This window comes from Macrobrachium rosenbergii, chromosome 42, assembly GCF_040412425.1.
Source record: "Macrobrachium rosenbergii isolate ZJJX-2024 chromosome 42, ASM4041242v1, whole genome shotgun sequence".
Classification (NCBI taxonomy): Eukaryota; Metazoa; Arthropoda; class Malacostraca; order Decapoda; family Palaemonidae; genus Macrobrachium; species Macrobrachium rosenbergii.
Window position 1 is genome coordinate 19,176,987 of NC_089782.1, and position 16,135 is coordinate 19,193,121.

At 39.9% G+C, this 16,135-nt stretch overlaps 1 protein-coding gene across 1 annotated transcript in view; it reads right to left on the reverse strand.

Moving 5' to 3' along the window:
• Tfb1 (transcription factor B1) overlaps positions 1 to 15,267 on the reverse strand; it is a 46,670-nt gene extending 31,403 nt beyond the window's left edge. The window contains exons 1-2 of the mRNA XM_067085213.1: positions 15,149 to 15,267; positions 8,490 to 8,691 (exon numbers count right to left, since the gene is read on the reverse strand). Coding sequence (XP_066941314.1) covers positions 8,490 to 8,691; positions 15,149 to 15,252 — 306 coding nt within the window. The 5' untranslated portion in view covers positions 15,253 to 15,267. The remainder of the gene's footprint in view (positions 1 to 8,489; positions 8,692 to 15,148) is intronic.
• Between the last annotated feature and the right edge of the window lie 868 nt (positions 15,268 to 16,135).

Consider the following 16,135-nt stretch of genomic DNA (forward strand, 5'->3'; position numbering starts at 1 on the left):
CTAATTTTCAACAACTTATACAGATGGATACACCAAGAGATAGTGGTGTTATTGCGCTGTTATCCATGGTGATCACAGAAGCTCAAAACCACTCCTGTAACTCAAGAAGGTCAGGCACTTAGGATTAAATCCGAAGTTCTGCCAATTTGTTTTTTCAAAGTTGACTCCATGACTGACAAACCAAACAGGGCCAGGAAAGCTTAAAAATGCAATTAAAACTGTTGGAAAAACTAGACATTTCATTACAGCAATTTAACAAAGATAAGTCTTGGGAAGCCATCAACAGTCTCTTTCTGTTGGGTCCATTCAACACAGGCAGAAAGGTATCAACAAAACAGATGGCTTTTTGTATTTTAATAAAACCTCTTTTAGACAAAAATTAAAACTTTGAACTGAAATTAACACAAAGGACACCATTATTATAGATCATTTTCCTATAAGTGGTTAGACATAAAATGGGTTCTCTCAATTCTTGTCCAATAATAAGAAATATGAAATCCTTTAGGATAATGTACTACCGTGGTCTTTATCATTCCCCTTGACATGACTGCAAGAGCCTTCGAGATTAAGTTCTTGTCTCTAACCCATCAAATCTTATTTCACATGAACTGCCCACCAGAGTCAAATCACTGTGATAACACATAACAGTCAAACACTCTGGGTCTTACCAAATAACCACGTGGATGCATGGTACAAGATCAGATGTACCAATAGAATAGAACAAAGCAGAGAGTCTCCCAGCAATGAGGCTAAACACAATGAAGGAGCATTCAGCATTATTTAATCACATTTAATTTCTTGCACCAGGTACTTTTCATTACAATTAATTTTTTTTTTAACATGCCACATCATTCATTATGATTTCATACCCTTATTTATTGGTCACAACTTTATTCAAATATTCAGCAATTTCCTTCACTATTAAACTTTAACATAAATTTTTTTAATGAAGAAAAGAGACTGACTGCCTGTATGCCCTAAATATCATATCCTTTGTTTGGTTCCTTCAATTGCTCCAGTTTATGTAGTCATTAGCTGAAAAAATGGAATAGCAACATGAATCATATTCATGCAGTACTTCCTGCAACTGATATATTTATCAAATTTACTCCAGGTTGGAGATTTTACTGCTGAAAAGAAAAAATATAATACAAAGCTGTATGAATTTCAAAAACAACATTACTACAACTACATACATGACCTTCAATGGAATGGTGCCATCACTGTAAAACTATTGACAATAAATGCCACAAAAAATTCTTATGCTGAAATATGAAGTTTTCATAATAAAACTAATATTGTAATACTTACCTGAACACCTGAATTGGCCCTTAATCCCACTGGCCGAACAACTCTTAACTACCCATCCCACTATGGTAGAATTTTAACAACCAGCGTTACCAACGCTGCAGGTAAATCTTGTCACTTGAGCTACCATAATAAACGGTTGGCAACGCTGACACAGGTGTGCGCCCGACACGCCCCATTTTCATCAATTGCTTTATTCAAGGTCAAAATTGATGTGGGGAAGGAGGGGTGGGAATCATTCAGGTGTTCAGGTAAGTCTTGCCAATATGGATTTTATTATGAAAACTTCGCTATTGCAATACACTCCTGAACACCTGAATTAGCCCGATTAACAGCATTTTAGAGGAGGAGGGATCAATTCTATTGCATGCCCCTTTGACAACCACAGAGATGGTAGCTCATCAATCTTGCTCTGCATAAGATATCCATTTAGCCAAACACTCACCATATCAATCAATGATTTCAGTGAAGAGACATGTTAGAGGAGTACTTTTGATCGAGTCAGGTCAGTACTCTTGGCTAGGATACCTATCTAGTTAAACACTCACCTTATCAATCGTTGCTTTTGGTGATGAGACATGATGGAAAGTACTTTGATTGCCCGTCAGGTCCCGTACTGTCTCAGTCCATTCGACCTCCCATGTGGTTCTTCAGAACCTCTCATGCATGGAGGAGTACAGTGACCTCCCATGTGGCTATTCATAGCCTCTCATGTATGGAGGAAATAAAGTAGTGTGCCGAACAGCTGATCCTCCAGATAAGGTCCGACGATCGGCCAGAAAAAAGTATCTTGGGGCGTGACGAATAGCCTAGCCTACTAGAGTACCCCTTGGACTCTCGTAGGAAACTATCAAAGACTAAGATACTTAAACGTACTAAACCTAAGTTCTTTTGATTATATTATCACTGTTGCCTAAGAATTCTAAAGACTAAAAAGGAATTCTCTCTATCTGGTTAACCTAAGAATCTCTTCACAATGCGAATACCGCATCAGCTAAATAAACGTCCCTAGAAAATAGACTTCGCAGCTAACGGACTAAAAGAAATAACCCTCCGCACTAACCGAATACCATCTCAGCTAAATGAACGACCTTTAGATAATAGAACTTCGCCACTACATGTGCAAAATAGTGCGACATCTCTTGATCTCAGAGTCACTGGTGTTGCTACTGTTGTTACTACTACAATTATAAACTGAAGTTTGATGTTCGATGCGTTCTCACATTCAAAGCGGTTTGCAGACAATGAAGCCCCTGCCCACAAAGTCAGGCTTGAACAGACTTTCTTCAAACCGTTCGAAAATGTGTTCAACAACCAAATACCCCATTCACGTTCGGACATCACTTCAAACACAGGTCTGCCGAACGCGTTCGCGAACCGTTGACCGATGTAAACCCCTTGGGAGAATAACCCTCCGAACCTCTGCGTTAATACCCCTCAGCTAAATGAGCACCCTACATAATAGACTTCGCCGCTAAACACTGTGGTAGATCAAACATCACTAAGTAAAATGAGTAAACACTGAGACGGACTTCAAGTAGCTGCTTCCAGAATAGACGGAGTAAATAATTCCTGGGAAAAGGAAGATGAATTGGACATACTCCAAATACTGTCGCGGTGGGAAAATACAGAGCTGAAGAGGCGGCTAAGAACAACCTGGAGAAGCCCAGTCTCACAAAGTAACTAATCACATTCTCTGTGACGGCAGACGGGAAGGATTCAGGGAGACACAAGTGTGTCTTGAAGCGGAAGGAGTTTCGCAACCCTTGATAAATACTTTTAATGCTCCCACCGGACATAAAGGTATCTCCGCTGGATCGCCAGTAATGAACACTTGCAGATAAGAACGTTAAACGAGCGAGGCAGAGTTTTAACCTCAACTCTTTCGTCATACAAATTCCGGAAGACAGACAAATATGTATCATTCTCACAGGAACCCAACCTAGAAACTGCCTGAAGCTCAATTTTAACCCCTTTAGCTGAAGTTAAAGCCGTAAGAAAAGGCAACTTCTCAGTGTCTTAACGTTATAGTTTCAATAGGCTCAAAAAGGCAGGGGGAAAGCAAGATAAATATTGAAATACTTCCAATAAGTCCCAATAAGGGCGCCGAGTTGGCAAAAACAGGACGTTCAATCTTACAAGAACTTAATCAACGATTATCTTACCTGAAACTTCAGGAATGTGGAAACTAAACATACCGCTAATCTTGGCGGTAGTCAGCAATGGCCGAATACAAAAAGACTCTTGATTTTCCAGAGGAATAAAGGAAAATCCGCTATTTTGGCTATGAAAGATCAAGAGATGGAATGACCTTCCTTACGACACTAACTTCTATACCATTGCTAGCTGAACCTGGTAAGGCTTCGGGTTGACTTAATCTAAAAGAAAACTATTTAGGCACAATTTTCGGAGTCCCGGACTGTTTAGCGGCTCTCTACAGTTGTCCTGCAACTAGGTCCAGCACGTGAGGGTTTGGATAATAATAGAAAGAATGCGGTCGTCTGGTGGTAATAGTTCGCATTGGTAGGGACAATGGAACTTCCGTGGAGCTCTAGGAGTTCTGGAAACCATGCGTGTTATGGCGAGCTATTAGAGTCCAGGTCGTCTTGACACTCTCGCAATTTCCTATTACTTGATTAATGAGACCGGATGGAGAAAAGGCGTACACTTGCAAGTGATTCCAACTTGTAAAGTCACCTTGGTGACTATTGAAATGGGGATACCATTAGAGAAATAACCGGAAGGCGATGGTTTAATCATGTCGCGAATAAGTTGACAGTTGCTGGTCACTACCCGGAGAACCCGACATATTACTTCCAGAGTCAAAGTCCACTCTCCCCTCAATACATTGAATGAGGCGACCTAGCGAATCTGCCCGCACTTTGGGACTCCGATATAAATTGGGGGGAAGAGACTTTCGTTCTTCGCACCCTCTCAGGACTATGTGCTATAGTATAGTATTGAGTTCTGTTGAGCCTGTTCCCCTCGAGTTCTTCAGATGCGACACAGCAATTACCCTGTCGCTAAACATAGCCACTACTCTGTAGCGCACTAAGACTGAGAACAACTGAGGGCTTCCTTTACAGCATTGATTTTCCCGAAAGATTTATTGACTCTCTCGTTCGAGGCCTGGATCAAGGTTGAACAACCTTGAACTGAGGCATCTGTGTACAGATGAATGTCAGGAAGAGGGGAGTCGATAGACCTTTCCCCTGTCAGATGCATTTCTGACTACCAAACGATCCAACAGGCAAGAATCGCTCCCGACTATAACAGCGTTCATTGTGTGGAAGTCCCAGCAATTCCTAAGACATACCTTAAGAGAGAGCGCATTCGAGGACGAGACCCTGGAATTAAAGAGAGAGAGAGAGAGAGACAGAGAGAGATTCTCCCTAAGAGGCTTCTCCAAGCTGGTAATGGCCGTTCCCTGTTGGACGGAACCCTTCTATCTGTGAAGGACCGATTGGACTCTCTCTAGGGTTGTGAAACCCTCAGATGAAGAGAGAACTTACCTGAATATGTTAAGAATTCCATACAATTCCCTCGCTCTTACTAGCTCCTCTGGAGAGGAGGCCAGTTAAACGATCGTCTAGATACTTCAACACTCTCTTACTTCAACACTGTATCATCTAGATACCTCAACACTGTATCGTCTACGACAATCGTCACTTCCAACAATTGTTGATACTTCGACACTCTGGAGACACTCTGTCCTCAACGAGTTAATTGAAGAAACCATGAATTTCGTCATACTGGCTACGTCATCATCCTTGAACAAAGAATTAGCTAAGGCTAATGGTGTTCTAAGCAATCCCTCTTATGAATGTCCGGATACTGAGGGGAAGATGACCAAGATAGAAATTTCGACTTTCCTGCTCCAAAAAGCGGCCAAAGCTTTTCGCCTGGTGAGCCAAACCCCAGAGATAAATTTATTGGGCTGCCAACAGCCACGGATCCGAAGGGACCTAGCCGTCACTCTTTAGAACCCCATTACAATAACTTGACTGCATCCAGAAAGAATGCACAAGAGCCTCAGTCTGATTAAGTTAACACATACCCCCAAGCACCTGCTTCCTAGAGAAGTCCCTACGAGCGAAACGATGCGGAGACTTAAACAGGAATGCCTCAACCGATTCGTTGAGGGCAACCTGACACCTGCCAAAGATTACCTCGAACTGCGGAAAGTCGTCCTACTCGGAGAGAAGAGAAGAGTGCTGTCTATTAGAAGCAACTACCGATGCGCTTAACATGCTTCCAAAGCCTGGCTAACCCGATCGAACCAACCAGGCAACACGAAAAAGAGGCAGGAGCTGGTTTAGTGTCTTAAAAAACCTCAAAACTGGGAGATCCGGAGCTCTTGCTTGAGGGTACGATGAAGTAACATACTCAAGCCTGTGTCCGCAATCGTACTGCTGGCAAGAGGACATTCTAAGTCCGCCAGAATCTCCTGCACCTACAGATAAGAATCCTGTTCCTGCAATGTCGAGCGGTCTAAGACCGACAAAGGAGGAGGCACTGGGCGGCCCGGACAACGATGAAGAGTCCGCAATCGGACCAGCCTAACCAGAATGCTGCGCACCGCACCTAATGGTACCAGAGCTGAATCCGCATTGTTGGACCCGCCAGGAAGAGAAGGCTAAACCAATAAAAAAAAAAAAAAAAAGCGATTCCCCATTATTACCAAGGGAAGGCGAGTGAGAGTAGCCAAACCAACACTGTTAAATCTTGGGGAGGATGCGCAAACGAAACCGCTGCAGAGGACGGAAGAAGATGAAGGAGAGAGAATGAAAGAGGTAGAAGCTAGCCTGAGTTACTGCCGCGGAAAATGCAGGCGATGAAAGCCGCAGATCGCTCGAAGAAGGTACTGCACGCTCTGCCAAAACTGCGGAGCGCAAACCCGAACTGTAATCGACAGGAAAACGCTGTGAAATACCTGATACTATCGGGACAGCCGCATGAAGCAGAAGCAAGGGGTTGCACATACCTGAAGGGATGGAACAAGAGACCCCTGCGGCCAGAATCTACCGAAACAGGGTTTTTGCCTGTCCGGAAGCTCCTCCTACCGGAGAAGACTACTAAGGAAGGAAAAGGTGGGAGGCATAGGAATAGCAGATGCATAAAAAGTTACCTGAGAGGAGGAAAACCAAAATTGAAGGAAGAGGGAAACGGAAGATGTGGAAGCCGCAGGAAAGACCGGACAGAAGAAGACAGGGCTGAAGAGGAGACTGAAAAGGGAGTAACAGAGAATGTGGGAGCAGATGAAGTGACAGATAACAGAAGACAAAAAAAAAAACAAAAAGGAACGACGGTACACCCGAATCTGGCCCCCTCAATAATCCTGAAAACATATCCGACATGAATTCTGGACACTACTGTGTCACATACTCTCTAATGTTAGAGAAAACATTCGAGAAAAAATATAACCTCTTGCCATAGGTCTATACCCATCGAAAAACCCCGCCATCCATCTTAAAAACCGCCACAGCCAATTGCAGGTCCCGCAAATTACTTTAGAAGCCGAAAGGACGCACCATAATCCGCCTTACTAGATGGAGGAGTAGAAAATACAGGGAAGGGAAACTAAAGTAGGAGATTTAGAAAACAGTAGGAAGTGAGTTAGAAGCGAAAGCAGAAGGATTCTGCCCCCGTAACTGAAACATTGACTTGAGACTGAGCCAGATCGAAAGAAGAGATGGAGAAACTCTTGTCAGAGCACAAAACCACTCAAACCGAAACCAGAACCCGTTCAGGAGAACGACACTGCACGTTAAAACCTTCTCCTCCCTACCAAACCCAAACCTATCCTCTTTTATCACACCTAGATCTTGATCTAACACTATCAAAATTAAATTTATCAATATTACAAGGGGGTGGGGAATCCTTCACTGCCTGCTCCCGCACTGAGGGGGCGGCAGACCTACCCACTCAGAGGCTTGCGGTTCTGCCATTTCCTCAGCACCACGTTAGGCTGGTTCTGGAACAGGCAGGGAGCTGAAAAGGAAGAAGAATTAGACATCCCTAATACTACTATTATCCCTATCTGCGAAATGTTGAAGACTAGCTATTGAATTTTCCTTACTAATTGCAATCCTATCCTCTATCTGTTTGACTACCATTGAACTTCGCTAAATCCATCAACTGATCTGTAGCAGAAGTCTGAGACACTTGAGGCAACGAGAATCTGACCGGCGTCTGCGCGTTACTAGCCAAAGACTTGCAATGACGAATGTAAACATCCCTCTCTTTGCCTTCCAATGGGAACATTCATCATAATGAGTCTGGACATCACAATTAACCTTCCTACATACCTTGGCGGAATGTCTATCGTGTCTCAAAGGTACTCATCCCGTCTTTGCAGGGAAGAAGCGATGGCGCCAGAGTCGCCCGTCGTAGGCAGTCGAGGCGGCGTCGAGCCGATGGCACGGTAGTAGAAGGTGAAAAGTCTGTGGCCATAATCGGGACCGGGAACCAGCGGTCCAAATCCAAAAGATGTTCCACGTCGAAGATATCCAGAAAATCCGGGAGAAAAACCGTTAAATCCAATCCAGGTCTTCACCACAAGTCCAAAATACAAAGAAGTTGGGCAATAAGTTAAAACGCTTTGCAGAAGGAAACAACCTTCCAGCAGCGCAAACAAAAAGCAACTGACGAAAATGGGGCGTGTTTGCGCAAACCTGTGTCAGCGTTGCCAACCGTTTATTATGGTAGCTCAAGTGACAAGATTTTACCTGCAGCGTTGGTAATGCTGGCTGTTAAAATTCCCACTATAGTGGGATGGGTAGTTGAGAGTTGTTCGGGCTAGTGGGATTAAGGACTAATTCAGGTGTTCAGGGAGTGTATTGCAATATTCTAGTTATATGTATGATATTATGGAATTATTTAAGCTTTATACAATAGTTACATGCTAATCTATGCATGTGAACATGTGTACAGTTCATTGCAATAAAAATACATCACTTGGGAATGAACTATTTTCATAAGTTACTGGTTTATCAATACAACGTCAATTCAAATATTTTTTCTTTTTACTAAGTTGTGATAATCTGACAAAACAACTTAAATTTCTCCAAAAACAAAAGCAGCTTCACTTAATGATGGGCATATAAACAAAGTAAACCTTTAACACAGAAGTTGAATTAAACAAGCCTCTACAAGAATCTTTTCACATTCTACCTAATTCATAAAGTGTCTTTGTATCCCACAGTGAACAACCATACAGCATACTTACTTCGGATATCACTATACTGAACGCTAACCGTAAAAGTGTCTGAGTCATCCATCATCCAGCCGACTCTGGACTGAGAAAGGTAAAGCTGTCCATTATTTTTCTTGTAGCGGACATGATTCACCTGAAGAAGGATATCTTCCCTCTCACCACTCATCCTGAGGAAGTATAAATAAAAATTGACTCTTAACATATTTAATACCAAATTTTAAGGCAAAACAAGGCATCCCCTTGAAATGAGCATTAGCATACTGACAAATGCTGCCCTTGCTATACAGTGGGACTAATAAGGTTGAAAGAAGAAGAAAGGCTGCTCCTGCTCTTTTACCTTTTGACTAAGAACTTTCCAGAGTAGTACTTTGATATTTTGGTTATTACCTCCCAATTTTTATAAACTAAAGACTTTATTTTGGCATCCCCCTACTTACCTAACTTTCAGTGGTGGTTGCTGATTGACTGAATGATTTATGAAATTTAAGCTGTCAAGCCAAGGATTGGGGCAATTTTGGCCATTCAGCACTTAAAAGTGCTGAGTACAGTATAATGGCTTGTAAATTTAAATCTGAATCAACTGCAGTGATCAAACAGTTTGGAGATGGGAAGAACTCTCCTCATTTTCAACAATTTTTTCTTTCTCTACGAGATTTTATCGAACCTAAATTCAGCTGTTTATTAGAGTGGGAAAAACAAAATTTTAGGTCAGATTACCTACTCAACTACAGTATTCAACAATTAACAAAGGCCCCTGAATAAAATGCTAGGTTATGGCAGGAACAACCTACTTCAAACAAAGACATCCCTTACTTCTTAACCTCATATTATTAGATTAATAATGAGGTAGATCATTTTGTTATTCAAAAAGTCTTCACTTGTATCACACTTGGACCCTACTGCATCAACCAAGACTTGAGAGAAATTTTTTCTTTTCCACAAATGAACTGTAACTAGTAGTAGTAGTAGTAGTAATAGTAGGAGTAGGAGGAGGTAGTAGTAGTAGGAGTAGGAGGAGGTAGTAGTAGTAGTAGTAGTAGTAGTAGTAGTAGTAGGAGGGGAGGAGGAGGAGGACCCTAATGCATCAACCAAGACTTGAGAGAGAAATTTTTTCTTTTCCACAAATGAACTGTTAGTAGTAGTAGTAGTAGTAGTAGTAGTAGTAGTAGTAGTAGGAGGAGGAGGATACTGTAATCTGTTTTACCATACTGTAATTTGTTTCAATTTAGAATTAAGGACTGAACAACGTAAGGAATACCTTACAAAACACCCGCATCACAGACAGGACACTGTATATCAAGGTAAAAGACTATAAAAATAAATCCCAAGCATATCATCCTGTAATCATAGCCTTTGTTCTTACAAACTGTGTGACACAACAACATATTTCCAAATTCAAAAGCGTAACTATATGACGCACATACAATTTTCTTTTGGCGAGATGGTAAAATCCTCACAGAAAAACAGGCATCACATAGCCTACCCCAACAACCAAGTTATTGAAGTTGTGTCAGCATTTATTTACCAACAAATGCACATTCACATAAGAGCTGGTAAGTCCATAACCCAAGTTACCAATAAAATTACACAACTGCTGAATCCTCCTCATTTCATCCTCCCAAGGGTAAATAAAAGAATGAATAAATATATGCAGAGTACTGTATTACTAAAACCATTAACAAAAGAAAGAAAACTCGTAAAAATCCTCAATTATTTTCCAACAACATAAAAAAAATATAATTAGCATATTCTAGAGTACTGTATTACCAAAACCATAAACAAAAGAAAACTTGTAAAAATCCTCAATTATTTTCCATCAACATATAAAAAAATATAATTAGCAAACTCCAACCATTACACTTGTCGACAGTGCTTTTGTAGATGTCCTAAGCAGACTTTCTTCACGTTATAAACCAACAGCTTCTCAACACTCTCTTCAAACCAATGATTCTACATTTCTCATGCCTCACAGTGCATTACCGAGGATTAAATCTGTATTATTTAATTTTCAGTAGAAAAATCTGCAAGACCCATACACAAGAAACTTACCTAAACCAATGACAGTGCACAACAGATTTTGAGAGCTATAAAAATATAAAAATCTCCATTAGAAATTCTTTATGAATACTTGCTACACAAGAAATTAATTAAGACTTGCAAGGCATACTGCATTTTTAACTTGGAAAATATATTTTCAATAATTTTATTACTAAATATATTCCTACTTTGGCCTGTGTAACTCTCACCAAATGAAAAACATTTCAGAAATAAATTACAACACTTCAACTAAGATTTACATTATTGTTGTAGTGCACATACTGAGTACTATTCAAGGTTACAATATAAAACAAGTTTAACAGACAACCAATCCTACTACTTCCAATACAAGACACATTAGGATTATATTTTTTCAACCAACATAAGCTATCATGTTGTACTGTAATGCAGTGAAACTTAATTGCAGCATATGTATTCAAACATACCAACAACTATACAATGAATTTGGCTTATCTTCAGAAATGAAGCTTGACTATTAGCCAAGCTTCCCTTACAAATCAGTTATTCAAAAGCTAAACTATTAATAATGGATATACAAGAAAAACCTTATTAGCATTTGTAACCTGAACTCTCTAACAGGGAACTGCAAAAAAACTATATGCCCTACACCCTATGCCCAAGTTTAACACACAATAGCTCTTAGCAGTTCCAAATCAATTACTGTACCAAAATATGAAAATCACTGTCAAGAAGAGTTTGGGTGAATTTTGCAAACTAAAACCCCAGCCTCTGTAAAAGAAACAGCTTAATGCCACATAAATATTCATCTTTGGATCCAATATATTTTTCATTATCTTCCCACTGTCAGCCTAACAGGGACAAAGCTAACCTACTTTTACCAAAGATGACTTTGAGCGACATTTCCCCTGGTAAAACCTTGGCATAAGCCTCCTTATCTTGCTTTGGTGCCACCAAGTCACACTTTCCAGTGCCAGAGATGAGGGATGTTATACACATACAGTAAACTGATAGTATTACAAATCTATAGTCTCCCCAGCGTACTTGGTCAAATGAGGGTATCGGGAGGGTGAAAGAGCAATGCCAAATGTACTTTCCTCATTGTGCAAATAAAGCTATTGAAGACTCCCTTTCAATTCTTTAAATATTAATTAAGACAATGTGACAATGCTTTCCTCACATGCTGCTATATCTGCGTTTACCCTAAGGCGATGGTGAGGAAGAAACAATAACAGTTTTGGTCAGCAGCCTTGGATGAACCCATTCCAATAAAGAACCTTTACGTCAACACAAGGAACAATGGATATCTCCCCAAAACGAAGCATCAGCCCTCAAACAAATGAATAATAAATTAATGAGCCCTTTAATTTCTAAAGGTAGACCAATGTAAATTCAAATAAAATAATAAAGCATAGCAAAACTATAGCATAAAATAATGAAAATTAAAAATTAATAAATACTATACTTACATCTAAAAGAGAGAGAGAGAGAGAGAGAGAGAGAGAGAGAGAGAGAGAGAGAGAGAGAGAGAGAGAGAGAGAGAGAGAGAGAGAGAGAGAGAGACTCTTTACTGATTAAAAGAGACAAACGAGTCTAATAATTACTGGAAGTGATGTGAAAAAACACAGCAGTCCAAAATTATGAACTGACATTTAAAGGAGGGAAAGAGTTACCTGGTGATAGTTAACATTTAAGTTTCATTTAATTTATGATTACATATCTTCATTTATGATAGCGTTTCTAAAAGAAGAGTTAGCGCTAAACTCAGTTGTTTACAAGAGAAACAAAACCAGGAAATACCAAAGAGGATGAAAACAGATCAAGTCTTAGGAAGGAGAGGGTATCCACAATCCATGAGTAACTTCGAAATCGAGATATGTCAATGCTGTACAGCAATTGGGGGGCACCCTTTTGACCAAGTACGCTAGGGAGACTATAGTAAATGAGAATCAGTTCTCAATGAAAGATGGAATAACTGACATTTACTGATGGTGGTGATAGGTAGGTCTGGGGAGGAGCTACTAACACTGTACTAGCAGAAGTTTTTAAGTGAATATCTTATAAGAAAGCTGAAAATTTAATCTAGCATTCACAGCTGAAGATGCATAAGTAATCTGTGATGAACAATTAACAGGGCTGCTAGAAAAACATCATGCAGTTGACACAATTCGATATTCACAAAAAGTTAAAGGTTACATCAATGAAAGGAAAGATGAACACACTAAGAGGCAGGGAAACTAAAAGGAGCTATGTAGTATATGTCAAAGCAAAGTCTAAGGGGAAGAATGTAAATCATAAATGAATTGTGTCAAGAATTATCATAAATTTTTTTTCAAGTGCAAAGGCCAATGGGGCATGGGACAGGCAACCAAATACACACCCTTTACTAGCTCAAGCTTGAAGGAAACAAGAAAATTGGACAGGCAGGAGATCGAGGTTTAGCTACGAAGGAAACAACAGAACTGCCCCTCATAGGATGATGGGTTGTATGAATGACGAAAAACAGATGCAGGAAGAGAATTACAAAACTTAGACAGTACAAGGAAACCTACAATGACAAACCTTGGCTTGCACGTAAGTGAGACAAAATCTTTTGTGTATGGTGTTTTAAAAGTATACTGCCTCAGTCCTGGTCGTTTTGGCTGTAAGTCACTTAAGCTGTAACATCTAAAACAATGTAAGACGTTATGTTTATGGTATTTACCATTATTATTTCATGTTTTACGTACATCCCCAAGGGGCTAGTACTAAACACAGAGCCCATTTTGCAAGTAAACGTGCTTACGGCCTAAATGACTTACGGCCGAAACGACCCGAATGCTACTGCCTTAACCCTGTCTTGTGTAAAGAAAACAATGCAAACTCAGCAAACAATGCAAAACCATTTGAATCTTGAATTACATAATATATGGTCTCATATACTACTGAATCCCTATCCTAACTTACAGAACTTACTAAACTGCAAGGTACCAATTGTAAACAATAAAGAAGAAACATTTTGTAAAAATTCATACATTAAAAGTAATATAGAAACCCATTAACTACCAGTTTATGAAAATTCATACATAATAAACATTTTGTAAAAATTCATACACTAAAAGTAATATACAAACCCATTAACTAACAGTTTATGAAAATTCATACATAATTGGTAATACACAACCCCACACACCAACAGTTTGTTTAAATTCATACATAACAGGTAATACACAAACCCTGTAACTACAGTGGAGTCATATACCACTCTACAGTTATGGAATGGCATGTATTTTTATTAATTTTGAAGAAAAAACTACACAGTTTATCAATTGTATGTTTTTATTTAATTATTTCTTTTTTACAAATATGAACAAGTTATGAAGGAGGCAAAAATAATAATAATAATTAGCATAGGCATAAAATGTAAAAGGCTGAAATAACTGCTACTTTGTCTGGCATGAAACAATTTCCTATGACACAGCAATTATTATTAAGAACACAAACACTGTATTTTGCCCAACCATTCAAAATGCTGATATTGAGCACTAAAAACGTCATTTCTTAAACTAAAATAGTATGTAAGCCTATCTAAATTTTCTTTATGTAAAGGGAAGATTCCAAATTGTACCTTACACTGATTGCAGTAAGCCATCCTTTCATGGCCTAAGCCTTGTAGGATGTAATTATTGTATTAGGTAGTATTTAGGTCAGGTAGTATTTAGGTCATAACAATATGCTGTAACAGCTTGCACTGGGCTTATTATAACTTGCCTGAACAAATCAATAAATTGCCTCGAACAAAATCTTTGGTGAAATACCCTACTGAATTACCCTGTCAGAAAAATGCCAACCAAACCTGCAAGATTTAATTAGCCCAGGCCTATTATTCAACCTTGTGCTGGCTAACCTGTGCCGTAAGACCACTGCATATCAACAAGCCATCGCCACTTTCATTATAGGCCTATTATGGTTGAATGACCTACATAACACTTTCATCTTTAATCGACCAGGCTGCGGTCGCCTAGGCCTATGCTACGCTAAACGATACACTTCCCTTAGAAGCCCGTCCTTTTACCTTCCTTTCTTCTTCGGCGATTATTTACTAAATAAACGTGTCGTCCGGTGCTTTAAAGGTAATAAGTAGACCTTACGAAAAATAGCCCACGATTCCAGCAGGATTCGTACTTAGCGATAACGCCATAACGACGACGACTTGTTACTGGTCGTCGTTAGCCAAATCGCCGCTAAACAAAAATGTCATCATCGCCAGAGCCTCACCGACGTGACACCACCACCCCACCCGACATTCCTCTGGGTGGCCCCTGCTGACGAAGTTAGCACCTGGAGGATATGTGCCTCCGTCACCTACCGATAAAACAAGTGACCCAGATCGTCTGCGGAGGGTAAACCACCAACAGGAGAGGAAGTTTTTTCACGAGTCCTTCGTAGGAAAGAAAGAGGAACCGACCTCTTCCGCCGAAACACGGGATCAATCGCCCATTCCCAGGCATTTCCAGGGCGGACTTTCTATGCTTCTGTGATTTCGGGCATCAGGAATTACATCTATGACACGAAAAAGACCTAAAATGACGAGATGACAGTAAATTTACCTATGAAATTGCAACGTACTTTGCCTTTGACGTCTGGCGTAACACTGGGGTGTCTAGACCAAAACATGTGTCGGACACGTAGAGACATCTAGCGGAGAAGAAAGAAACTACGGGCGTTTCCATGGTAACCGCAGACGCCAGGTGGGATTTATAATTGAAAATTAAACGTTGCGTCAGAACAGAAGGTAACCACATGCTGACAAAATTGTGTTGAATGCGATGTTTCAGACTGCATCAGAAATTCTAGTCATTACAAGGCTGGAATGCGACTCTGTGGAATTGCCAACCATACTAAGGAATTTTCGAGTATTTTATTATAGCCTACTGTAAGTTCTGAAATGCCAAAGTAAAATTAATTCCTTCCATTCCTTGCCAATTTACACTCCCTCAGATTCAGACAAATTTAAGACACGGATTTGCTTTGAAGTTTTGAAAAATAATCACCTAATACCATCAACAAGCAGGTGGATGATTTTAGTACAAACTTAACTACCTAATTTTCATTTGATTATGATAATCGAAAACCCGTTGTTGTGTTCGTACTGTAACTCTTGGACTTGGGTTCCTGATGGTAAAAATATAAATTCTTAATGATAACTTAGCAAAGAATTACAAACTGTGCACGCATCAAGCGCGCGTGCGCACACATACACCAACATACATACAAACAAATGTATATATGCATATATATACAATGTATATATATAATATAATGAAAAGCATACAAGCAAATAAGAGGCTACATAAAATTAAGCGGGGGAAATCAATTTGCCTATTATGAATGCTGATAAATTCGAGAAAATTGCATGAAAACCTTGGAACAGTGAAACAAAACAGAACCCCAGTTTCAATGCTCTCAAGTGGCTTGAAATAAAGACCGAACATGATTCCCAAAAAGACCTTCTAGAGTTTCCTAGACAATTCTGGGAGCAACATCTACCCGACCCCCAGCTCTGTATGCAAAGTCAAATGCAGTGCAACGGCCTCGGTAAGGTGTCAATGTCCC